Source organism: Acanthopagrus latus, chromosome 7, assembly GCF_904848185.1.
Source record: "Acanthopagrus latus isolate v.2019 chromosome 7, fAcaLat1.1, whole genome shotgun sequence".
In the NCBI taxonomy this organism is placed as follows: Eukaryota; Metazoa; Chordata; class Actinopteri; order Spariformes; family Sparidae; genus Acanthopagrus; species Acanthopagrus latus.
Genome location: NC_051045.1, coordinates 26691891 through 26717245, shown reverse-complemented (window position 1 = coordinate 26717245; position 25355 = coordinate 26691891). Strand labels below are relative to the sequence as shown.

General features: G+C 41.4%; 1 protein-coding gene across 1 annotated transcript; it reads right to left on the bottom strand.

Moving 5' to 3' along the window:
- Positions 1–480: 480 nt before the first annotated feature.
- pard6b (par-6 partitioning defective 6 homolog beta (C. elegans)) lies at positions 481–24650 on the bottom strand. Its single transcript, XM_037103027.1, has 3 exons — positions 24249–24650; positions 22543–22765; positions 481–4795 (listed from the first exon to the last, which is right to left on the bottom strand). The coding sequence occupies exons 1-3, from the start codon at positions 24309–24311 to the stop codon at positions 3834–3836; spliced, it is 1248 nt and encodes a 415-aa protein (XP_036958922.1). The 5' UTR covers positions 24312–24650; the 3' UTR covers positions 481–3833.
- Between the last annotated feature and the right edge of the window lie 705 nt (positions 24651–25355).

Sequence of the window (25355 nt, the reverse complement as noted above, 5' to 3'; positions counted from 1 at the left end):
GCTCCTCTCTCAGGCCGTCATCGTCGGCCTGGTCCTGCGAATGAGCAGGTGACGAGGAAAGCTAACGTAAGCCAGGCTATCGGTGTCAGTCCAGTTGAGTTGCTACCTCAGCTCAGCGCCGCCATGCTGCTTACACGTCACGTCACGTGATTCTCAGCTGTCTGGGTTTTGACTACGGCACCCTGAGGAGCAGGTAACCTCCCACACGAAGTTCAATAGTGGCAGCAGTCTATCCATCGTCTATAGTAGACAGGTCCGTTATAACCATGCTCATGTTACGCGACTCGAGCAACAGTTCTGCGTTTTCACCGCTGTGACAAATCAAGCGCTCCCAAAGAAATAAGAAATTCCCCAAACTTCCTGCAGATGGCGCTAAAACAACAATCATATGCACCTGTTCAGTTTATGTTCATGTATGAACCACACTTTTTAACGTTTACAGTCACAGCTGCTTTTACACATTGACAGACATCCAGAAAGTGAAGGTTGCTACATATTAGTTTATTTTATCCAGCTCCTCCAATCAGCAATTACAGGGGTACATTAATGTATTCATACATCTCCAGTTGAATCTTAAAACATTTTTCATAAAATGTGATAAAAATGTACATCATATATAGCATTGATATGAAAATACTGACAATCTTCATTACAAATCTATACCTTAGAATTTATCTGGCAAGAAAAAATCATTGCTCGATCACTTAAAAACAGACACAAAGCAAAACATGTAGCCTGGGGTTGTGCTAATACAACTGTTTATCTCCCGCAAAATATTGATAATTCACAGTATGGAAAAAAAATAATAGTGTCATGTCCTGCACATGCATTCTCCTGTTGCAGTAAAATCATCATCTCAATTCATCTCCTAGTGGGTAATAACATCTAACATGAAATTTATAAACAAAACAACGATCAGGAATAAACAAAAACGTATCAGTTATAAAAAATAAAGTCATAAAATGTGTACAAAGAAAGAAAATATGCATTTGCATGATTAGAGAATAAAATAACAATGTCGCTGTGGTTACAATCCCAGTGTCCTGTGGTAAAGGTAGAAACAAAGAAAATAAATTAACATTGATTTTTCAGTCTTCCATTCAGAGTACCATTCATTACTGTTTGATGTCAGGAATGAGAGAAGACAGAATCCCACCAGCAGTGTACCATAAAAGGCCAAAAAGACAGTACCTTAAACAAACAGCTTGACATATAACAATGGGCGCCGATATATGACCTGTGTGCTGGTTTCCAGTCACAGTTATTCACTTTGTGATAGGCTCTTCACAATGAACAAATGATGGACATTAGAGTGATGGTGATCTGAATAATGCACTGTGGTCCATTACAATAAACATTACTGGGTGAGTGCGTGTGAACCATGTTTTTGTGAGTGAGATAAAAAACAATCCATGCAAAAGTCAACTGATCACTTTTCAAAGAAGAACTAATGCTGAAATTCAATAAGAAAAATAATAAAGTGTCTGCTCTCATGTCGCGGAGGCAGTTAGCAGCAGCATTGAATGTTAAGGAAACTAAAACTGTGTGATAATGACTTCTGTCTGTGGGGAACCTTTCATTAAATGTGATCTGGAAAACACATTTCTAAGTGATTTTCACCACCAGATAAATAGGTGTTCAAGGAACAGTTCACTTAAATAATAAAAATTCATTATCTAGTCACCTGTCAAGTAAAGGTTGAGGGACATTTCATAGGCCAATAAAACATCTCTGGAGCTTCACAGCAAATGAGTTTCGCAGTAAACTCTTGAACAAACTGAAGTAGAGGGGGACTTCTTTTTCTCTAAGTACAAAACAACCAAAATTCAGCTCCTCCCTAACCCTCACCCACCCACTCCAGACAGAGTGAATGCTAACACTTAGCAGCTATGTATTACTGTGACGGTCCATAAATGTTTTGGACTATGAAAACTCCATCCCACACACAGACTGAATTTTCATTTTTGGATACATGTTTCCTTGAAGTCTGAAAATCCCACAGTACAATTTATAACTCCACTCCCAAAAAACCCTCTAATTAATTAAGGTCAAGTGTATTTATCCAGCCTTGATTACATAATGTTTCCTAGATATTTGCCCCAGAGGGCTCTGGACTTGAAAATGTTTCTGATGACAACTGTGAGGGAGGGTGTTTTTTAACTTGGCCCTAATCTGTCAATCAAGTCTCTTTTTGAGAGTAAATTAATTGTAGGTATGTTAACAACAGTTCAAAGGAAAGCAATAGCTTCAGTGGAAATACCAGATACAGAGCAGAGTCAGGACCTCGCCTTTATCAAATACAGAAAGTATTATGCCGGGTGTACCTGCATGTGTGTTTGTTTAAATATGACTCAATCCAACCTGTACATATTTTGAGATAATGGCAGTTTCTCTGATATCACTGCATGTATCACTCATTTCAACTCACATCTGTGGTTGCTGATAATGTTACAGTCCAGCTATTTGATCAGTCATTTAGATCAATTCTGCTGTCTTAACATTGTCTCATAATGAACCAAAAATTGAGTTCATTTACATTTAAGATTTTTAAAAGAATTGGCAGAAGAACTGGAGAGGCTGCTTTTCATATGTGAAGATCTCAGGACACATCAGAGTGCTGACACTCAGGTCCTGGCTAAAAACATGAGATGAATAAACTGTACAGCACTGAGATTAGATATGTTGAGCTAAGGTACAGACAGGATGGAGAGGGAGAAAACAAAGAAACACAACTAATTAAATGACATTCACATTTTGACATCTGTACACACGCAGCAGGGGAAATAGCCCTTGTCATGAAAGGATGGAGTGCAATATGATGGAAAGACGAGAAGGAAATTAATTCTGAGATGTCTCATTCCCAGGTAGGAGAGTGTTTCTGGAGTGACTCACACTTTCCAGTAAGTCAGATGGAAACTGGTCATACAGTCTCATACTTGTGAGATACGAAAAAAAGAAACAGAAAAAAACATATTTAACAAGCCTTATAGTCAAGTTTGCTCCAGATGAAGAAAATCAACCTTTCATTATCAGTCAGTCATTAACACAGCAGGTGGAGAAAAACAGCTAACGACAGTGGTTAAAAGCATCTAAGCCAACACAAAGAACCCAGGATCATTTTTAGGTGGTTTCACCTACATAAAAACTACAGTATTATTGCAGATCTCAGCACTTGGTCAATTGTTGTGGAAAGTACCTTAACTATGTACCAATTGCGTGCTGTGGTCACCTGGGGGAAGGGAGGAGGTCATCACTCCGTGCAGAGGGTGGGGTGTCAAATGACAAGGCAGAAAACAACCACGGATTGTCAACAAATGTTTGAATAAGAATCCTGCTTCACTGTGTTTTTGTAATGGAATGAACTGGATCACAGGATCTATTCAAGAGACTGATGAGAAGATATGATGAGGATGGGGCATCTCATATGTGCCCTCTAGTGGAAACTCACTGTAACAACAGTCTCTGGGGTGAAAACAAGTGCTTCAAGTGATTTAGAAATATACTGGAGTATGGGGGCCAACAAATATTCTACACTTCTTTTTCTGACATGTTTGCGCTAGCAGAGCCAGGGAGGGTGTCATCACTATGGCACACATGCATGGTCATTGGCATTATAAAGGAGCAAGTACGGGGTGCACTCTCTGATGTGTAGTGGTTAGGATGTACAAACATTTATGCCTCTGTCATGTTGAGATTTAATATGTACACATTTCATTGTGCTTCTCCGGTACAGCCACTGAATGATGCAACAGGATGTTTGATATTTTGACCCATGACTCCCACAGGTATTTGAGCATCTCTGGTTTCCAGTGTTTAGAGTGTGAGTGCGCAGTCTACAGAGTTATAACTGTGCCATCCTCCTCTAGGCTCCGCCTCTCCATTGCTCTGTCTGGCGACGGTGTGGTTGAAGTGGCATTGGCATTGCCTAGTGATCCACTGCTGCCACTGGCTGGCAGGGTCCCATTGGCGTTGATGGAGAGGGCGGATGTGGAGGTGGTGGCAGGGCGGAGGTTGAGATGCGGTTCATAGCGAGGCAATGTGGGCATGCTATAGTTGGAGGGGGCGCGTCTGATGGGTTCGGTCTCACCTCCCACCTCAATCACCAGGTCCTCATCGTCCTCATCGCTCTCCAGCTCTCCCACAGGGAAGTTCTGGATGATGTGTGATGGCATGGACACTGCGGCGGCGACCCCACCCTGCGATGAGTAGCCATAGTAGCTGGCTCCACTGTCTGATGAGCGTCCTGAGCTGCCAGAGGCCCCGCCACCACCACCTGCACCTCCTCCACTGCCTCCTCCGCCTCCACTGCGTACAACATTGTTCCGCTGGTTGGCAGGCTTGACGGTGATGATAAGGTTGTGGCTGTTGGCGATCATCATGTCTGTCACCTGGTCCAGAGACTTTCCTGCTACCTCGATACCATTCACCTCCAGCACCTCATCATTGACGGCCAGCAGGCCTGTGCTCTCTGCCAGCCCACCGGGCACCATACGAGAGATAAATATCCCAGGGACTTTCTCAAGGCCCTGCGGAGTGACCCGTACACTGGAGCCATCACGGATGTAAAAGCCCAGAGGCTTTTCCTGGCCATGCTTGTACAGGCGAACACGTCGGTGCGTCTCAGGGAGGATGTCCACGTCTATGATGGAAGAGACGGGGCGGAAGTCCCTCGGGAGGCTGATGATCACAGGTGTTTTTTTCCTGTTGGTGTCAGGCCGCAGAAGAACTGCCGAAAGCACTGTGTTTTTCTTCCTGGTCAGTGAGTCAGTACCAAATGTCGTGTAATCGGCTTCTTCTGCAAAATAGAAGATAGGGGAAGTAGAGAAGAGAAGTACAGAAGAGGAAGAGTGATGGGAGGGGAAAAGGTTGGCAGAGAGGAAGGGAAGTGAGAAACAAAATACACACGTTAACAAAAGCTGCTTAATTTTCCTTTCAAATCTTTCACATCAAGTCATTATTCAGGCTGACTTTCTGTTGCATCATGTAGTTTCAGCAGAATGAATAATGTTTTGCAGTGGAGCAGCTCTTAGCCCGAGGCATCCCTGCAGGGCGTCGGTGCTGAACACACACAGCTCCTCTCAGGCTGTACTGATGCAAAATAACACACCAGCCAACCAGGCACTCAGTCCAACTCACAGAGCAGCTTTCATCAACAGTCTTCGACACGCTGCCACCCGCCTTTGTGTGTGGCAGCAGGTACATATGGTGAGCAGAGATGCTGTATTACAGATTTAATGAGTATATGGGTGGTGTCACCGAATTGTCCTTGTGAATCCTGGCATACAAAGTCAGGAAATACATTAAGGCCCGATGCAATCATTACTACTTTACAAAGGGGGGGGGAGTAGGGATGCTGGGTATGGATTTTTTCAGCTAATACAGATAATTTCACATTTTTATATTTTGAAAGTTCCTAACCTGTAATCTATACTGAGAGTAAGAAAGGCTAGGGTGTAGTGAGCAAAAAGGATGATTTTAAAATTCATTGCTATAAAAAGATTTGATGTGTTACAACTCTTAGACTTCTTCCCTCATCTCTGAACCCTTATGGAATACCTATTGTAAACTGCAATTGCTACAGTGCATGGTTGTGAGGGTTATACTTGCTAAGTCAATGAAAACAATTTGTTTTTATATTCTCAGTTGTATTTCTCGGTTAGAATTTCACAGACACCGAAATAGGCAACAATATACATTTACCAATGGTGGGCCAATAATTTATCTGTCTAATACATCTTGTACAGTCTACCTTCAAGCAAAGTAAAGCACAGTGACTTCCTGGAATCTCGAGGAACTTTGTCTTTTTTAGACTTGGGCACATAATGCAAATCTGAGCTACCTGACTACTGCAAAGAACTTTTATTTTTGTTGATTATAGCAGCCTCCTGTGGACAAAAGCAGACAATGGTGAAACAAAATAACTTGTTTTGTGCTGTGCCTCCAGATTATATATAGAGCAGCTTCTTTCCTCAGGCTGTGAGACTCCTAAAGCCATCCTCAGCACTCTGCCATGAAACACTGTTTGTTTCCCATGAATCAGAATTCGACACAGAGACTGGCAAGGCAAGAATAACTACTTATACAGAAACAGCCAATCGTCTCATTGATGGCCATGTTTGCCAATTTGGGTCACATCGAGGGATTACTACTGAACTGAAACTGTTTCATAACCTGTTAAAAGTTAATTGCATGTTTGATGGACATCTCCCCCAAATGTCAAACCACTTCCATAAAGTGTTTTTGGCATCTCTGTTTCAGATAAGAGACTGTGGAAGGTAGGATCACATCTTAACAGAGAATATTAAGGCCACATTTTAACCACATGAGTCACAGAATGCCATGAAACTCTGCCCTTTTTTTTGTACATTTTGAGGAGGAAGTGTGTACAGTGTCATGCTACTATAGACTTTAACCCGACAATGCTAACACAAACACTAGACAAAAGGGCTAGCCAGGTTAGGGAGGGGAAAACTGGACCTTGGCTCTCCAATGGTTAACCAGCACCATCCAAGAAGCTAAAGATTAACATCTTTGTGACTTACATCATCCTTTTTTTCCTGATAATGTCAAGTTTTTGTCTATTTCTGGTGTTATTTTTAACATCTTTCTCGTTCAATTTTTTCACCTTTTTACAGCACTTTGTTGTGAACTGTTTTTAGATGAAAGTGCTCTATAAATAAAGCTCTGGCATCGTACACTCGATACTTCTCTCCTTGCTGTTTGTATTTCCCTCCGAGTGTGTGTGTGTGACTATTCTGGTAAAATATCCATTTAGGTAGCTGATAAAGATTCGGGCTCTCAGGTTCAGGTAGGCACCCCACCACTCCCCTCTCCATCTCAAAAACCAAAACAAAGGATCAACTGTCTCGAGAAAGAGCGACAGTCTCCTGTTTCAGTTCCCATGGGGCACAAGTCCAGTACATACACACTTACTATATCTTTGCCAGTCACTGACCTTATGGGCCAACTCCACATGACACAAAACTATAGCTATAATGGCTTCATAAGAGTGTGAAACGCACAGCTTTTTTCCTGTTCAGGCTGTTCCTACATGCCATCACCTCAGTTACCATGCATGTCAACAGTGCCATAAAGAGAAGCGTTATGCAAAAAAGGCGTACAGGTGGATGTTAAAAGCACTTCCCCACATACACACCTCTCCCTCCACCGCTGACACAAGGGTTGTTTTTCAAAGCCCAGTCATGCAGAGGAGGAGGCGAATCTCCACATCTCATTTCACTCTTTCTAGACTTCTTTTCATATAAACCATCCCTCTATCTCCAGCATATGAATGGCCAGACCTGACAATAGAGTTATAGTTGAGGGGAATGGGACGGTCCCTCAGGGCCACTCACAGACACACACAAATAGAGTTCTGGTTGCAAATGTTATTTGCATGCAACTTCCTGACAACAGCTTGTGTTAGTGTGCATGCATTAAGTTAACATATGCAGGCAGACAGGCGTAGATTCAAACACACATACAGTACACATGTGTCTGTAAGGTCTATCTGCTTCATGGTAATGCCTCAGCTCTGATGAACAGAAGCACTGAGAAACCAAACACCCTAAACAACCATAGCTACATTAAAGCTCATTAGAGCACAGAAGTAGAGCTCTCAGTCTAATTGGCTACAAAGGCCTTGAGGCACAGCACAATATAAACACACAATGTTCCTTGTTTGTTGAAGTACAAATGATCTTCTTTTGTTTCCATGATGGAACAAAATGTTTAAAGTCCCCCTCATTTTAAAAAACGTTTTTCTTCTTGTTTCCTCAGTTGAATGTGAGAGCTTCACTGTGTAGCGTGATGTTTGTGTGAGTGTGACAATAGAAGGCTGTTTTCACATCAACCTTTTCAAGGTGTAATTTTTCTCTGTGCTCACTGGCAATCTAATTTTAAGAGGCAGGCTACACACATGACCATTAATAGTTTGGAAAGTGGTCTCTGTTGCACATATTGATAATGGGCTTACAGTGACGTTGGATACGTCTTCTGTCCAGCAGTTAAACCTTGGGCATATTCACATAATTTAGAACTTTGTAATGTAATTTTTTATTGTGCTAATTATACTTTACTTCTTTTTTTTGCATGACATGTACATAAATGGTTTACTCTACAACATATGGGGGTGGCTGAGGTAAATGAATGGCATCAAGGAAGCACAAGTTAAACTAATTGTTCAGGGTGGTCTTCAGTTTCTTCTCACAAATAATAATATGGACATTATAGATGTAGGAAACTCAGAGAATACAGTAGACGTGGAACACCTTTGTATTACAAAATGAACGTATTTGGCTTTGCAATGTGACACTCATGCTATTCACTGTGAATGGGTACATTTCCATATGAGTCTTCCAAAGATCATGTATTATATACAACATAACAAATCATCATATAGTGTAAAAAGGTATTCTATATGTTTGCTGAAATGCATTTACAAAAAATGTAAATCATTCAAAAATCTACTAGAGTCCTACAATCCATTACATTTTGCAAGCTGGGGGAAATGATATCTATCATTGTGCTATTGATGGATTCACACCAAATATTTGGCATTATGAGAATATCAGAGCACCCTCAGTGGTCTATCAATTAAAGCAATAATGCAACAATCGCAGCTCACAAGCACAGTCTGGGTGCTGTGGTCAATAATGGCGAAAGGGCAACAATTCACCACAAGGCTTTGGAACAATGAGAGTTGATCATTATTTCATACCTTTTAGGTTATCGCTTTCAATTAGATAGCTGAGTTTATTTTGTGTCTGCCGTTATAACTTCACTGTTTCCCTTTATGGTCTGTAAATACATAAGGGTATGCTTCAGCCACAGAATGTGTGCAGGTATGCAGCTGGTCTGGCTAATGATTAATTGAAAAAGATCTAAGGTCAAGTATGAGGGCAAGGAAAGATAGGAAAGTTCTAGTGTGCAAAGGTTTGAGAGGATATCTAACACAGCGCTGTGGTTTAAACTTTTTTTTTTTTTTTTAACAAATTAATGCAGACATGAAGAGCTCATTTCAGCACAGTCTTCCACCACATTTTCTCAACTCATTCAAATCTTTCTTAAGTTCCCTCCAAATGATTTTATTACTCACATGCCAAGTAAAGGGATATTCCACTGATTTTATCTGCTTAGCCCCAAACCCTTAGTTACTGTTGCTATACCTGTCATCTGTGACACTTGCACATCATATGCAGTTTAAATAAAACAGTGGCTTATGCTATTTGTTTACTTCTAAGAGGTTCTAAGTAGTTTACTTACTGCTTTTGTTTACGTTTGCCTGCAATCAAGTCAGAAGTAAACAAATCAGGCATCTCATTACTCTAATTACAACAAGAGGTTTTACCAGTAGAGGCTAGCTAGCTACTATGCTCCCTGAGTTGGCTTGTAACAAATCCCCAGCTTACTATTTAATGTTCAGTGGACTTAAAAACAGACACACTGCAAAGGGAGTCTTGTACATGCACTTGATGGCCACAAGCACATTGTGATAAAAGACGTAAGGTAGACAAACATGTGCCAGGCAAAGGTGAGCATCCCCACTCCTTACCAACTGATGATGCAAGAAGAGAACACAGACATGAGGAAGCATTGTTTTTGTTTTCTGTGGAGTGTAAACTTTCCCAAATCTAATAGCAGTATAGGACCGCTAACATCATCTTACACTACGGCAGTATCTTGGAATCAACACAGTGTTAAAAAATAAATAAATTTAAAAAAATATATATCGGGATGTGCTATTGTGAAGGGATTTTTTATAGCGTAGCCTGTATGAAATGCTACTGTAAATGCTGAAACACTAGGTTCCAACTGTACAGTAAGTAATAAGCTAGTTAGCCGGATACACTAAAGTATTCACCTAACCAAGGCAGACTAACACACTGTTTAATCCATTCCTTGGTTTTGAAAAGGACGAAGAATAAGACAGCACTATCCTACTGCTTTATATACAGGCCAACACTCTTGAGACATCCCCATGCACACACCTAAGCCTGTGGAGCAATCTAAGGCTCCTAAGTCCGACTCATGAGTGGTCATTTGGACAATCACTGATAATAGGGGTTTAGCCAACGGTCAATTTACTTGCCATGGATAGTACTACGCAGCCTGTGAAAACAGCGGTGTAATGTCTGTAATGTCTAATGTCTGTGGCTCTAGAGAAGGTCTGTCAGGTCTGAGAAAATAACTCAAGGACGTCACTGTAACATAATCAGTGTTGAAGTCACACCGGGCTTGGAGACTACAGTTGAAATTTGAAAGGTGCATGTGTTTACCAAAAAGGGTTGAATGAAAAGATGCAGTTTGTTGCATTAGGGGAAAGGCAAGTTCTAGAGCTTAACTCAAAGTATAGAGTCAGATATATGAGCCTCTGCTGCTTTGATTTTGGCATCTTTGTTTTTCTCTGTCTTGTAAAATTGACCCTTTAACAACTGCAGTTTACCTCTGTCACCAACGTATGTGCCTGGGAGTAGCTCTTCCGGTTACCTTCCCATCTCCTCACAGAAAAAGAAACACCTGCAGTGTATTGGTATCATAGTAAAGGCATCATTTGTAAACCCTAAGCCCAGCACTGGCCATGGCTCTGTGCATGTTAGAGATTCAACTATGCAGTGGCTGCTTTGATTTCCCACACTTTGAATGGAGTCAGTGAGGAGCAAAGGAAGCGAAGCAATGGAGGAGAAAATGTCAACCAAACACACATCACAAGCAAGAACACACGCAGTGATGCTTAGTCATCCCTCGCTGTAGTATGTAACTAACACACAAGCACATGCACACAAGGACACAAGGAGTGACCAACTAATGCATATCTATTCTGACACTGTAGGGAGTAAGATGACTCTGCCTAAGGAGAGGAAACTACTTGTGCAAACTGGCATGCAATGGCTGAACACGTCATCGTCCTCAATGCTTTATTCTTTACACACTCTGGATGCATCACGCTCCGACTCTGGACTCTGGCTTTAAAAGAGCCAGTGTAAATGGCTCAGAATAAGTGGGATATGCGGGCATTAAGAACACGCCACAGCTGTTGACAGCAAGTTTGCCGTCTCTGACACAAATTCATCTCCACCAAGGAATATTACTCACAGGATCATTATTTTCTTATGGGCTAACATCGTGCTTTAAAAAAAAAAGGGGGATATCGTTGTTTCAAATTAATTTGGGATCTTGGGACTTTGGGTGACTTGAATTAGTTCAGAAGGGCTGTATGGAGCCATTTAAGGGGATTCTTTAGGGTTTTTTTTAATGTTATATAACAAGTCTCCATCTACTTGAGTTGTTAAAAAGAATGCTGCAACACTGCTTTGCTGTGAAGATCCAGAAATTACTGAATTTAGCGCACTTGTTTCGCTAGTATCACTCACGCTTTTATCAGTATCAGCTACTTCCCCATTTACACACCAATACAATGATAATGATGATCCCTGATGACAAAAATGACAGCAAAAATCCATTACTTCCTGGTACTTGTCGTACTTGGCTCTGCGTCAGGGAAATATGATACTGTGTCCAGGTGGCAAAACACAACCAGGAAGGAGCTACATGAGAGTCACAGGCACCGCCACTATCATTACTACTACTGACTCTATATTCACAGGATCATTCTAGATACTCATATAGCAGCTGTCAAAGTTATACAATTCATGTAAAAGTAGAACAACCTTTCATTGCACAGCATAGTAACTCACCACTACTGTAGCTACAATTAGACCCAGTTAATTACAACTACAGTCACTGCAGGAATGGAGCATTATTAACAAGGTCACAGCACACAGGTATATTATACTGTACAGAGACAGACATAAGTAGTGCTCTAGCTAAAAGCAAATGGCCAGTCTGTATTGCTTTATAATGAATGATAACTGTCACCAAACTTTAGTATCCAACATTAAAAGGGAACAGTTCATCTGAAAAATGAAAATTCAGTCATCATCTAATCACACTCATTCCAGTGGAAAGTCACTTAAGTTTCATAGTCCACATAACATTTCTGGAGCTTCACAGCAAACCAGAGTTGTGGCATTCTCCTAAACAACTGACGTAGATGGGGAATTGTACAAAACAGTACAATACAACAATACAGATCGCCCAGTGTCATACAGCTTGTCCAGTTTCTCTTTATCTGAAAAGACATTATTTACACTCCTTTTAAGATAAAATAATCATTTTAGTTGCAAGCTAAATGGGCATCAAGGGTGAGAATAATGTGTTTTTGGTGCTTTGATTATTGCGTGCAAGCTGTTGGGAGCCATTTCATGTTTTCTTTTCTTTTTGGTCTTTTGTTGTTCTTTCATGTTTTAAAACAAGTCCCTTTCTACTTCAGTTTTTTGAGAGAATGCCACAACTCTGATTTGCTGTGAAGCTCCAGAAAGTAGACTTCGAAACTTAATGGGTGTGTAGACATCGACTTAATTTAAATTTGTGCATGAACAGTTCCTTTCACATGTCTCAAGGATCTAAGTGAGAAAAACACAAAGAGAAAGACAAGCAGCTGAAAGTTGCGATGTTCTGGAAACAGTCAGTTTTGTTGATGACAAGCCTAGACGTTCACCACACTGCCGGTGCCACGGTGTTCCTGACACAGAGCGATACAAGAGGCAGAGGAGGGGGAGAAACACGGGTGTCAATGTGAACTTGTGTTGATGAGAAAAAACAGGGGTGGGCGTCAAAGAAAAAGACGTGAAACAGGCTGGAGAGACAGAAATATGGTAAATAGACACAGCAGAGAGAGAGAGAAAAAGGAAGAGAGAGGAGGAGGTGATAAAACATTTTCAAAGGAGTAAATTCCCGGAGGGTTACTATTCCTGGTGTGGTGAGCATACCTCCCTGGCACAGCCAAGATAAAAGTGCCTTAATGCTGCTGATAAGACAGGGAGAAAGAAATGGAAGGAGGGAGGTCAAAGGGAGAGTGCTGAGAGGGAAAGACACAATAAGGACAGCAAGAAAACAGAGAAGCAGCTAGCACATTGTGCTTATATGAGTTAGGCGTTCAGGAGAGGAAGATGTTTTCGAGACCTGCAGAGGTGGGAGAGCAAAGACAAAACCTTGGTGTGTAATGGAGCTGACAATCTGACAAATGACTTATTAAATCCATATTTAAAAGACTCCAGTCAAGAACATTAGTCTGCTTCTAAGTCTCCTCATATAACCTCACTCGTTTCTCCATTACACTCATCAGTCAGGCTTTATTACTCTGTCTTGGCAAGAGTTATTCATCATAAGTACTGGAACTAAAATCTACACTCAGGGATCAGCTGTGATGTAGCAGTATGTAGTGTACAATTATCACAGCATGAGGCTTGACGCAGAATTAACACATAAACACCTCTCTCCTTCCTGCAATACCTCTACTCATCATCACCCGCCCATTTTCTCCCCTACGTTCTTCACTCAATCTGTCCTTCAGTCACTCTGATCTATCTCTCAGCAGGATCCACTTTTTCTTTTGAGTCTCTACTTCTGTCTGTCCCTCTTGGTCTTGCAGATTCTCCTCTTTTTGCCTCCAACACGCTCGTCTTTCCCTGTAGCACTCTTGCTGAACTGCTTCCTAGCTGCTGTTGCTAATGCAACTAAACCAACCACAGGACTTAATGGCGTGGAAACTAGAAGTGTGGATCTGATGAGGGCATGCAGACTGGACTGGTAGTGGAGGGACTACAGTTGGTGCTTGGATTTGGCTCAGTGTTGTTAGGAGCAGGGATGTGCCTGGGGCTGAGGCTGAGGCTGGATTTGAGCTTGAGACAGGGTGGGGTAAGAGACAGAGACAGGTCACTCGGGGATGTAGGTGTCAGTAGTGGGTAACAAGAATGAGTCTGGCTTCTACTACTGTAAATATATAGCCTCCAGGAGGAGAGGGGAGAGGAGTGACTAGACATTTGCAAAGATGGTGGAGAAGAATGGAGGGAGAAGCAGCCTTATGGACTGGAGGAACCCAAGTCTAGCCTCAAAATCCCTTGCTGATTTGTCTGAACAGGGACTTTACTGGGGGGTTCTCTGGCCTGCTTTCAGCATTTGGCTCTGGAAGACAACACAGCCAACCAGCATTTAGATCTAATCACTATGGCAAATTTCTCATCGACAGCATGAACTTTAAGCAGGCAGTACAATAGCTCAAGCAATTAAACAATACTTATTTGCCTACACTGTATGTGCATTAAACAGATTACTGGTCCATGCAATTGCTCCTGTTCATACTGGCCACAAGAGATCTCTTCCGAACACAATTCCAACCGACCAGTATGGTTTATTCTAGTGGTGTACCGATTATTAGTCTGGTCGATTATCAGGGCTGATATTCAGTATTTTCATGATTATTGGTATTGATGGTTTTTGTGTCTGATTACCAATAAAATTAAAATAAAGCACTTTGGCTCTGATACAGCAAATAAATTATAGCTATCAATTATCAAATAAATAAAGTGGAATACATGAATTAAGTAGCAGAACATGGAGTATTTCCATTTTCTACTACTTTTTACTTCCACTCCCCTATATCTATTTGATAACTTTAGGTACTAGCTACTTTACAGATTCAGATTATTCAGTGGTGATGAATCTGCATTAGATTCAAAGCAGAACATTTTTGTTAATTGTAATCAGACAAAAAACTCAAACAAAACAATAAGAATGATCAGAAAAATTATGAATATCTGCAATGATTATCAGCCAGTCCAATAATAAGTCTATCCTTACTTTGTAGTGAGGGAATTACACATAACAGCAACCAATAATATTCTCAATGTACATATACATGGGCAAATACACATTGTGCTACGATAGACTTAAAAGGACAATGTGAACCTATCCTTTACTTTAAACAGTTTTATATAGTTTCTTTAAAGTGTAAAGACTGTTAAATAAATAAATAAACAAAGGATAAGGAGCAAATAAAGTGCAAACAGTGACAGTAGTTAGGCAACAGTAGAGCTGCATGTCAGAGCCTGCTGACTATGGTGCAGAGCTAGCCAGGGTAAATATGCTGGAATGGCATGCTGGAAGAAATTCACAGATAAGAGTATCAGCTATCATGCTTCACATCAATATCACTGCAACACCAATCCCTGGGGATGAAAAGGAATGCTTTTTAATAAAAAATAGGAAAGAATTACATCTGTCTGCCCTAAAGTCAAAATAAAAACATTCCACATATCTTTGGTGATATTTCCTTGTTAGTTTACATCCATGAGGCCACAAAGATTTCTCAGACAACAGCAATATATCAGCTGGCATTTATGACATGTTTTGAGGTCCCAAGCTGACAAAGTCCAAAAATCTGTATCAAAGCACATCAAGCATTCACCTGACACAATTACTATAAATACACTCCTCCCTGGTCCTAACCGTAGCTGCATTTGTGCAAAGTACAGCTCACTCACTATCTTTCCCTCTTGCCATCTTTCTTGTTTATACATTTCCCCCTCATGGTTTGCAGTGGTCAATAGTCCACTTTCTTTCTCCCTTTCACTTTGCAAGTTTGCCCACTGCCAAACCCTCACCCTCTCCTTCTCTCTTTCGCATTGGTTCAAAGTTTCTCCCTCCATATTTACAATCTAGTCTATGTTTCTTTTCAGAGCTCCCCCTGTTTCCTTCCCTCCCTTGAACCATTCATCTTCTCAAACCAACTCTGAGCTGAGAAATTCTTTGAGTTTCTATAACGGAGAGCCTGGACCCCCCACTGTCTCCCTGTACTCTTCCTCCATCTAACCCATCCTCCCTTTATGTTCTTGCAGTCGGCAGAATGTGTCATCCAGCCAGGTTTCAAAGGGTAGACAGCAAGGTTGAAGGCTGCCAGGCTGTGTGCTCTCCCTTGTTTTAAATGTTCCCTGGCTATCTGCTTTCTTAAATGTTTTTGTCCCTGGCTTTCTTCGCTCTTTTCTGTCTATCTATATACCCTTTGTTGATGGAGCGGGGCTCTGGAGCCGAGGGTCAGCACTGCCCTGCTGTCCTGTCTAATCTAGCCAGCAGACGTGATCAGAGGCTGGCCACATTCCACCCAAAATGCCCTCTCTCTCTCTCCCTCCCTCCCTCCCTCCCTCCTTCATCCATCTATCCCTCTCTTTATTTCTTTCTTTCTCTCTCTCCCATCCTCCCCAGCTTGGGCCTCACTCTGCATTCCTCCTGCACTAATACCATTCCCTCTTTTCTCTCACTCTCTCTCTTTTTCTCTCTCTCTCTCCCCCCATTACATTCCTATCACACTTACACTACTCCCTCTCCCTTCCCCACATCTCTAATTACACGCCTTGCCTAAACAATGCCTTATACATTACTCCCTCTTTAATAGTGTTTACTCTCTCTCCCTTTCATCTTTCCATCTTCTTATTAAGCCTAAAATATGTTCCTCCTCCACACATTCCTCTAGCAGTGCATGAATCCATCATTCCTTCACTCATTACACACAGCATCCCAGGGAATAATTCATGCTCTGTGGAAAATTTAAGATTCAAAGCAGGGGTAGAAATGTTACTTTACAGATCATGCTCCTAAACTTCTCTCCTGTATGCTCCTTTGGGAAAATTACATTCATTACACTTGCCAGCAATTTGTCTTGCTTTAATCCAATCCATTGCAAGCTCATGGTAAAATCTCTCCTTCCTTGTTTTGTTCCCACTCATTCTGACTTTTTATGCTTCGTCTCATCCATCTTAGTCTTTTTCTCCACCATGTCGTCCTGGTTTCATCCGGCTCTCTGCAACTGTCATATTCTCACCCCATCTTTGTCAATCTGAACCTACAGCATATCTCCCTTACCTTACACACTCAGTACAACGCTTATCACACTAAGAGCTGCTGCTATTATCCCACTCTAATGCTTGCTTTGTAGGTTAGGTAGACTTTGTCTGTGTTGTACTTTCACACTGTACGTTTCCTTTTCTTGGACTAGATGACTCATGCATTGGTTACTAATTACTAAGCCAGTCCTGCAGAGATACACAAATATAAGCATTCCTTTTGCTCTCCATACCTTTCCCCTCTACCTTACTGCTGATAAGTAACAAGCCATTTAGGACTGAAACTGTGCAAGATATGAGCAATGTCACTAAACAAACCCACGCCCTAAAAGAGACTGCTTGAAAGTTGCTACAATGTACCCAGAAACACGACATCAGAAACTAAACCCGTAATACAACATTCAACACTTCTTTTGAATCATATTCCACAGGCTAAAGACTTAAACGTGTTTGCCATCCAATAGAATGATTAATTTACCTATGTACAAAATGACAGTGATGAATGACATAATAATGATACTAATAATAATAATAATGATTATAATAACAACAACAACAACAGTAATAATATCAATATTGGAATACTGAAAACTGCAACTACAGTTAGACAGACAAATCCACCAGGGTATCTGACCAGTAGTAGGTAGTAGTAATATTTTTTTAAATTGTCTATATCTATTTTTGGGAATTTATTAATTAGTTGATTCATCAATAAAATGGTAAAAAAAATTAAAAAGTAAATCCCTGTTTCTCAAAGTACAACATGGCATCCTCAATTGTTTTGTTCAAGGTAGGTATTCAGTTTACTGACATAGAGGAAAAAAGAGAGCAAAATATATTCACCTTTAAGAAGCTGGAATTAGAGCCTCCAAAATCCAGCATCATTTGGGCCATAATGCGAACAAACAGACTTCAATGACTAACTAGATTTTATTTTTTTTTACATTATCATACTACTGATTTCCTCCAATCCAAGCTAAGTAGAAAAATAGGCATTATGACAAGCAAAATCTGACACACTGACTGGGGGCTGGATGTGAAACAACCATGTCTGGTAAAAGCTGCTCTTTGTGAGCATCTAAAGCAGCAATCACTGGTATGACAACATGACAGAAGCTAGCATCAACATTATTCAGTGAAGTGTTTTGTCTTCTACAGACATACAGTCGTCCTCAAAATTATTCATACCCTTGTTAATTTTGTGATTTTTTTATTTTTGCGATGAAACTAATGCATTTTTGTCACGTTTGTTTATGAATTATATGTGACCAACAAGTGAAAGAACGACAACAATACACAATTCAAGAAACTCTTAAATTCATGGGTATTTTATTGTCGGATTACCAAAAAATGCCATGTTCAAAATTATTCATACCCCTGGCAATATCTCAACAAAAATGTCCCAAATGTGTTCATCTTTGTCCCAAAGTTATTTCATGATGCCTCATTGGAATGAATACCTTTTTTGTTGACCAAATGTTAAACAAGGTTAAAAAAATAGCATCTTTCCAGAAGAGTATAAATAGTGGGAAAGTGTTCAGGTCATTGTTAATCTCTGGTCATCATGGTAAAGAAGAAGGAGCTCAGTGAGGACCTGCGTCAGCATCTTGTGCAGGCCCACAGTGAAGGAAAGGGTTACAAGGCCATTTCCAAGCAGTATGGTGTCCCTGTCTCAACCGTCCAGAGCATCATCAACAAGCACAAGAGGTTCAACACTGTCAAAAACCTCAGTGGGCGTGGCCGAAAGTGTAAGGTGGCCCCCAAACTTGCCAGGAGAATCTGCCGAGAGGTCAACACCAACCCACGGACCACAACCAAGGCCCTAATTCAAACCCTTGAGCAGACAGTGACAAAGGTGTCACGGTCCACCATTGAGCGAGTTTTGCACAGAGGAGGTCTCCATGGACGTAAACCTCGGAAGACGCCGCTGCTCAGGAAAAAACATCTGGTAGCTCGCCTGGCCTTTTGTAGAGGTCATCTGAAGCAAGATCCCAGCTTTTGTTCAACCATCCTGTGGTCTGATGAGACAAAACTGGAGTTATTTGGCCATATGGATACCCAGTATGTCTGGAGGAAGAAAGGAGAAGCCTATAGACCAAAGAACACTGTGCCCACTGTCAAGTATGGTGGTGGAAGCATAATGCTGTGGGGATGTTTCTCTTCCAGTGGCACAGGCAATCTCGTCAAGGTCCAAGGTATCATGAAAAAGGAGGATTATATCAGGATACTTGATGAAAATGTCAAGGAATCTGCTGAAAAACTCAAGCTTGGCCAAAACTGGATGTACCAGCAAGACAATGATCCTAAACACACCGCCAAGGTAGTCAAGAAATGGTTCAAGGACAATGACATCAGTGTCCTGGAATGGCCAAGTCAAAGTCCTGACCTCAATCCAATTGAGAATTTGTGGCATCACTTGAAGACCAGAGTGATGGCGAGGAAACCAACCAACCTGACCCAGCTTGAGGCATTCGCCAAGGAAGAGTGGGCCAACATCCCACAGGAGACGTGCAAGAAGCTTGTGGACACGTACAAGAATCGTCTGGAAGCAGTCATAAAGAATAAAGGCTATGCCATTGACTATTAAATAAAGACGATGGACTAGGGTATGAATAATTTTGAACATGGCATTTTTTTTGGACTCCGTTAATAAAATACCCCAGAAATGATTTTTTAAAATTATTTTATATTGTTGTCATTCTTTCAATTGTTGGTCACATGAAGCTAAAACACAAATTTGAAAACAAGCATTTATTTCATCACTAAATGAAAAAATCACAAGAATCAGCAAGGGTATGAATAATTTTGAGGACGACTGTATGTCCACAGCACTCTCCATTTACACAGAGCTTAGCAGAAACTGTGTGGACCAGGAAATAGCTCTTAATAACTCTTCTCTATCAATGAATTATGATGTGCTGAGTGGACTGTTCATCATTTAGATTCTATTGATTCTGATTCAGACAGATCGGACAAACATATATAGTTGTGTTAAAATACTGCTCCCAGCATGCTTTGCAGCCCCCATCAGCCTTAAAAAGACTTCAGCACTGTTAATCTACCTATGAGTGGGCCTTTTCACTGCTGCCATGACAACCAGTAAACAGTGGACACCTCACTGTCAGCTCAGAAGTCATCACCACATGGTTCACATATGGGGGTGAGATGTAGGGGATATCCGCTGCTACTGCTAAGTTGTATTGGTGTTTTGAAGCAATTTTAAAAATGCCTGGCATAGACAGAGTCCAGAAGTCAAAACATGGGCAAATAAACACTTGGTCCATTTTTCAGCAGTGAACAATACGACACTAATTGCTGGTCAGTGATGTAGCGTCGATGCAGAAACAACAACAATGTGGGCATTCTTGGAGAACCAGACCCCAACAATGCAAAAACAGACACTCACTGACTAACATCCATCGGACCATCGACACCCCAATGAATGAACAAAGCCCACAGTGCATCTAGCATAGGATATATGTAGCCTGGGTTTAGTCTTTCAGACAAATAAGATCGGAACTAAAAATAGCCTCAAATGGCTCACACGTATTGAGCTGAGACCCCAGACACCTTTTTTTTTTTCTTTTTTTTTTTTAACATAGTCACTCACAGACACACACACTCACACAAATTTCATGTCAACTGAAAGTGTCTGTTAGAAACATGTTTACAATCGCTGTGACTGGAAATTGGGTGTTACTTTGATTAAGTCCAAACACATCCCCAGATATCTGTTTCATATGTGTGTGTAACAGGATTTCACAGCACTATTCAATGAATGCCAAGTCGTAACAAACTTTGGTCTACACTGCCGCCTTGACTGGAGCCCTGCTCTTATGCAGTAATGACCAATCACATCACATCTGACCACTGACCATCTAATACATTTACATAATGGTTCAGTTGCTGTCTCAAAAGACATAATAGTGGTCTGATGACATTGTAAGCCAGCCTCCAATTAAAAGAAACTCTGGACTGATCCGCAACTGATATATTCAGTCAAATTACTCAGCGCTCAACTGTGGTTGCACAGGTGTGACCCACTCATTATGACCCTCCACTATGAACTTTCTCCTATGCTACTAACATCAGAGAGTTTGCGTTGACTCACGTGACTAAATCAGGATTTTAAAAATGGGCCATCGCCAATTGGTGGAGGGTAATTTATGCAGATACCATGATAACAACGAACACAGTCATGAAGGTCACATCATCATTAAAACTATTTTCTCCAAAATAAAATCATCTGTCAATTTGACATAGAGTTGCCAGAGCAAATTTTAGTTTAGTTTCCACATAAACAAACCGTGCTTAGCGTTCAGTGTTTTGACACAATTACTTGGCCCTGACACAGATAAGCCATTAACTCACTATAGAGCCATCAAGAGAGATAATAACTAGGGTCTGTAGATGTATAATAAATTATCTATAAGCTGCCAAATTGCTGCATATGCACACTGCAGAGCCTTTTACGCTGGAACCAACTGGTGCTTAGCAAAGAGGTAAAGAGGAACAGACAAATCATGAGAGAAACCAGGGTCTCAGGGCAATGGGGTCTGCAGGGGGTTGCGGCTGCATTACTGTGTGCGTCTTCGTCTTTGTTCAATCTTTTCTAAAAGGCAGTGTGTGTGTGAGTGCATGACTGACGTGCCTGCTTGCCTGCGTTCTTATGTGTTTTTCTGTGAGTGTGTTTGAGCAGCAGTGAGCCCAGCGTGGGGCTAGTGTCTGAAGCGTGTAATTGAAACACGGTCCCATGCAGCGCTACACAGTGACCCCACTAATCTCCTCCTGACAAAGTGGCTTAGCTTGTATAGGGTCATATGGCACAGCGAGACAGCTTAAACACAGAGTGTGCAGATCGACCTGCCCCGGCAGGCAGACCCTGGTGTCTCCCCTGCATTCAACAGGTCACACTCAGCAAGTCATTAGCTAGGGATACACTTAAAAAAATCAACTCAATCAGGATCACATATATTTACAGTATAAATTCAGTCAGACTGGTTTATGCTAATCCAGTAACACATTACAATCATATGCAAAAATGAGAGCAACCAAAACTTCTGGATGCAGCAACTAACTTCTCATAGCAACTGAAAAGATATGGGCATTGTCTGTGACGCCATATACTGTATTAGCGGAGCATAGTTATGATATCCATTGGTAATGATTGTATTAGAGCCAGAGAGGAAGTAAGAAACAACAGTCCATGGTGAACTGTATAACACAAGACACACTGCCCCATGACTTCTGTACTCACAGACATAGTCGCTACCAAAGGCGGTTCGATAAATGCTGATAACAGATACATGGAAAAAAAAACAGCAAAATATTAATCTTCTACTCGTTGCGCTTCATGCTGCCTTTCTATTCTTTTGTCCGGCCCTTGCAGGGAGACTGTTTTTGGAAACAAACACTGCTTCTCAGCAAGGTTGCCGACCTTTACCTATGTGGGTCAGAAAAGGACACCAAAGGATACGGCTCAAGGCCAGGCGTGCTGAGCAGTTTGTTTGAAATGACAGCTCAATGAAGACAAAACACCTGGGCAACATGCAGTCCGAAAAACTGAAAATATAAGACGATACTGTGGTCTTCTAAAATGTTATCTTTTTATCTTTTTGATTATCTAGACAATATACACAAAGCTTGATTACATACATTCCTGTTCAACAGCATTCGCATATTTCTGTGCTGTACTATTCAAAGCTAACACGAGATCTTTGTTTGTATTTCCATTTCAAAACCGATCTGTCGTCACAAACAGGTGGAGACTGGTGCTCTCTGCAAACACTTCCATTGTGCTTACCTTTCCTCTGCAGGAATAGCCTGAGTAGAGGGCTGGCGGTGGAGATGGCTTTGTGGTAGTTGTCGTCATTGTTGATGGGCAGCAAGTCGCCGTGCACGTCGGCGTACCCCACCAGCAGCTCCACATTGGGGATGCGATGAACATGCTGCAAGAGGCCGTAGAACTCATCAAAGCGACCTGGCTTCGACCGATCCAGCGAGAACCGACGAAACTCTGCACCAAACTGGGATGGACGAGGCAGGCACACACACAAGCACAACTGTAAAAACACACTAGGGGCACAAGGAAGTAACTGTTCTTTAGGGACTGCTAGTAGTACACAACATTTGCTTGCAATGCATGCAGGAAATATCAAGTAACATTACTTCAACGGGTCTTGAAAAGATTTGGGGCTTTGAGTGGTAGCCTAACGAGTTTCAAAACCACTGTCAGCTGTATTGCAAGAGTCTGTTATCCAGTGAACATGGTAACACACCACATGTGATGAATTATTAATGAAGACTTTGTGATGTGTCTCTGTGTTTATGGATATACTATGTTCACGACTGAAAAACACAGTGTAATAAAGCTACCTGAGATTGGTGAGAAAGACATCATTTTTTCAGCATACACGCATTCTGAAAAACATGTTGATACGTTGATAGTGCTTGAAAAACAAAGTCGTTATTGTCGTCTGACTGGATCAATGGCTGAAGATGCCTAATCTTTAGGCAGCCACTTTGCTGAGACAGACAGATCACAATGTCCCATTGGCGGTGTTGATGAGAAGTACGAAGTGTTGTGGTTACTGTTGCCCAGCACTGACAAAAGATGATCTACATTTCACTGCCAATCTGGACGCTCATCATCTTATTCATTATTCTAGAGCAGAATTGTTTTATCATAGATTGAGAACCAACGCAAGATCAACTATATTAAGTACAACGCATTTCAAATGACTCCGGACTGTTGGGTTCTGGAAATAAAAATAACTGCTACTGTTTTGTGTAAAGTGGCTGGAGAGACGCTTTCATTGTTAACTAAAGAGGTAGTGGCGCCAATACAAAAGGTTTGTGTCAATATACGTAGCTATGAAAACTAGTTTTGAGCAGAAAAATCGTCCGGAGGCCTCTTTCTTCAGTGTGTGTTTTTAAACATGCCACAGGCTGGGGGCAGGCAGCCTGTCGCGGAAGGAGCCATGACAGGCAGGCCATATGGGACACCTGTACGCACATAAAAATAACATGACAAGCGGTTATTAACGCGACATTCCGGGCTAATTTGGAATGGGTAACCGTGTTGTAACTTACGCTGACTCCCCTTACGGTTATGCTGACATGAAAACTTGACTCGAACTTCTGTAAATGAGCAGGGGGGAGCGGCGGAGGAGGCTGTGACAGGTGATACTGGCTCATTGCGGCGTCAGCTGACAATAACCTCCGCCTTCAAACTTACTAGCTAGCTATCAAACTTATCAGATGAATCAAAATACAACACGTTTAAAACCAGAGTTGTACATATGGCGAGCCACCATTGAGCTAGTCAGAGTAAGTAAACCTCTGTTGGCTGGTTTAGCTCCAGTCTGTATCTGTCTAATTTGTGTGACATCATAACTTGCTATCAAGCCACTTAGCAGGCTAAATTAGCCAGAGTAATCATCACGAGGAGAGTTCAGACTGTGAATACAGAGTATAAATGGACAAAGCAGTCTCCGTATGAAGCGTTACCTTGCTCTTCACCTCCACGGCACTCAGTGAACGGTTGCTCGGCACTCGGTGGTTTTTATTCATGTTTCGCTAGCAGCGGGACCGCCGCCAAACACTCACTGGCGCTGCTCCTGCTGCTGCTGCCGCCGTCGCTTGTGTGTATCCAAAGACCGTGTGAGTCCACAGTTATTCCTCCAGTAAAACGAGCTGTCCCACGACTTCTCGACGTCCAACGGTTTGCCTTGTCTCTCCAAGAATGCGACAGCGGCTGCCAACCAGCCTAGCTCACCCAGTAAACTTATCTGCTGTCATACTCGCCACTGCCAATGTAGCTACACCACTACTGAGCATTTTCTCGGTCTACCTCTGACCATGACACCCTACCTCCCTCCCTCCCTCTCTGTGTGCCTGGAGAGCAGGCGATATAACATTTCAAAATAAAAGGCTCAGCTTCTGTTTTTCGACTACCCTCGATTTCAAATTAAGAGCCCTCTCCACCTTCCAGCACCAGAGAGACTGTCCTGGCAGGGCCCCCCAACCTTGCTCCAAATGATAAAAACTGCACCAGGAAAATCTTTTTATATGATTTGTAGGTTTCTTTTATCCATCTAATCCCATATAAGTGGATTATTGTCATGGTTTCGTTAATAATTGCCCAATTAGCCTACCACCATTTGTGACTGAAGTACCAGCGGTCACACATATCTCACTGTGTTAAATGTTACTACAATGATTATGACACGATATAAATTTGACAATCTAAATTTCATCGGAGACCCATTTTAATGTCCCCTTTAGAAATGATTCCATAAACAGTTCAAATGTATAGTTTTTAGCCTATAATTGACTAAAGGTAGTGAGTAATTTCTCTATTAGGGATATTAATAATCCTAAGAGTCTACTCTCATTCCTTTACTACTGCCTGCCAAAGATTGCATAAAATATATCTGGTATCATAAAATACCATGTGTGGTATGATTTATATATTGTTATATAACAATATATCAATATATATAATATATAATTATATATATCATTTTATTTTTTGACATTTTATTAATCATCATGATGTCAAATATATGTAGATATAACACTGGTAAATGTTATTGATGGTAGCATCTAGTTTCT

What these genes read in the sequence shown, in the direction of transcription:
- pard6b (XM_037103027.1), bottom strand. Translation starts at nt 24,311, where the DNA reads ATGAATAAAAACCACCGAGTGCCGAGCAACCGTTCACTGAGTGCCGTG. An exon ending in CCGTGGAGGTGAAGAGCAAG is followed by an intron (nt 22,766 to 24,248) that starts GTAACGCTTCAT and finishes CGTCCATCCCAG; the next exon opens with TTTGGTGCAGAGTTTCGTCG. An exon ending in GCTATTCCTGCAGAGGAAAG is followed by an intron (nt 4,796 to 22,542) that starts GTAAGCACAATG and finishes TCTATTTTGCAG; the next exon opens with AAGAAGCCGATTACACGACA.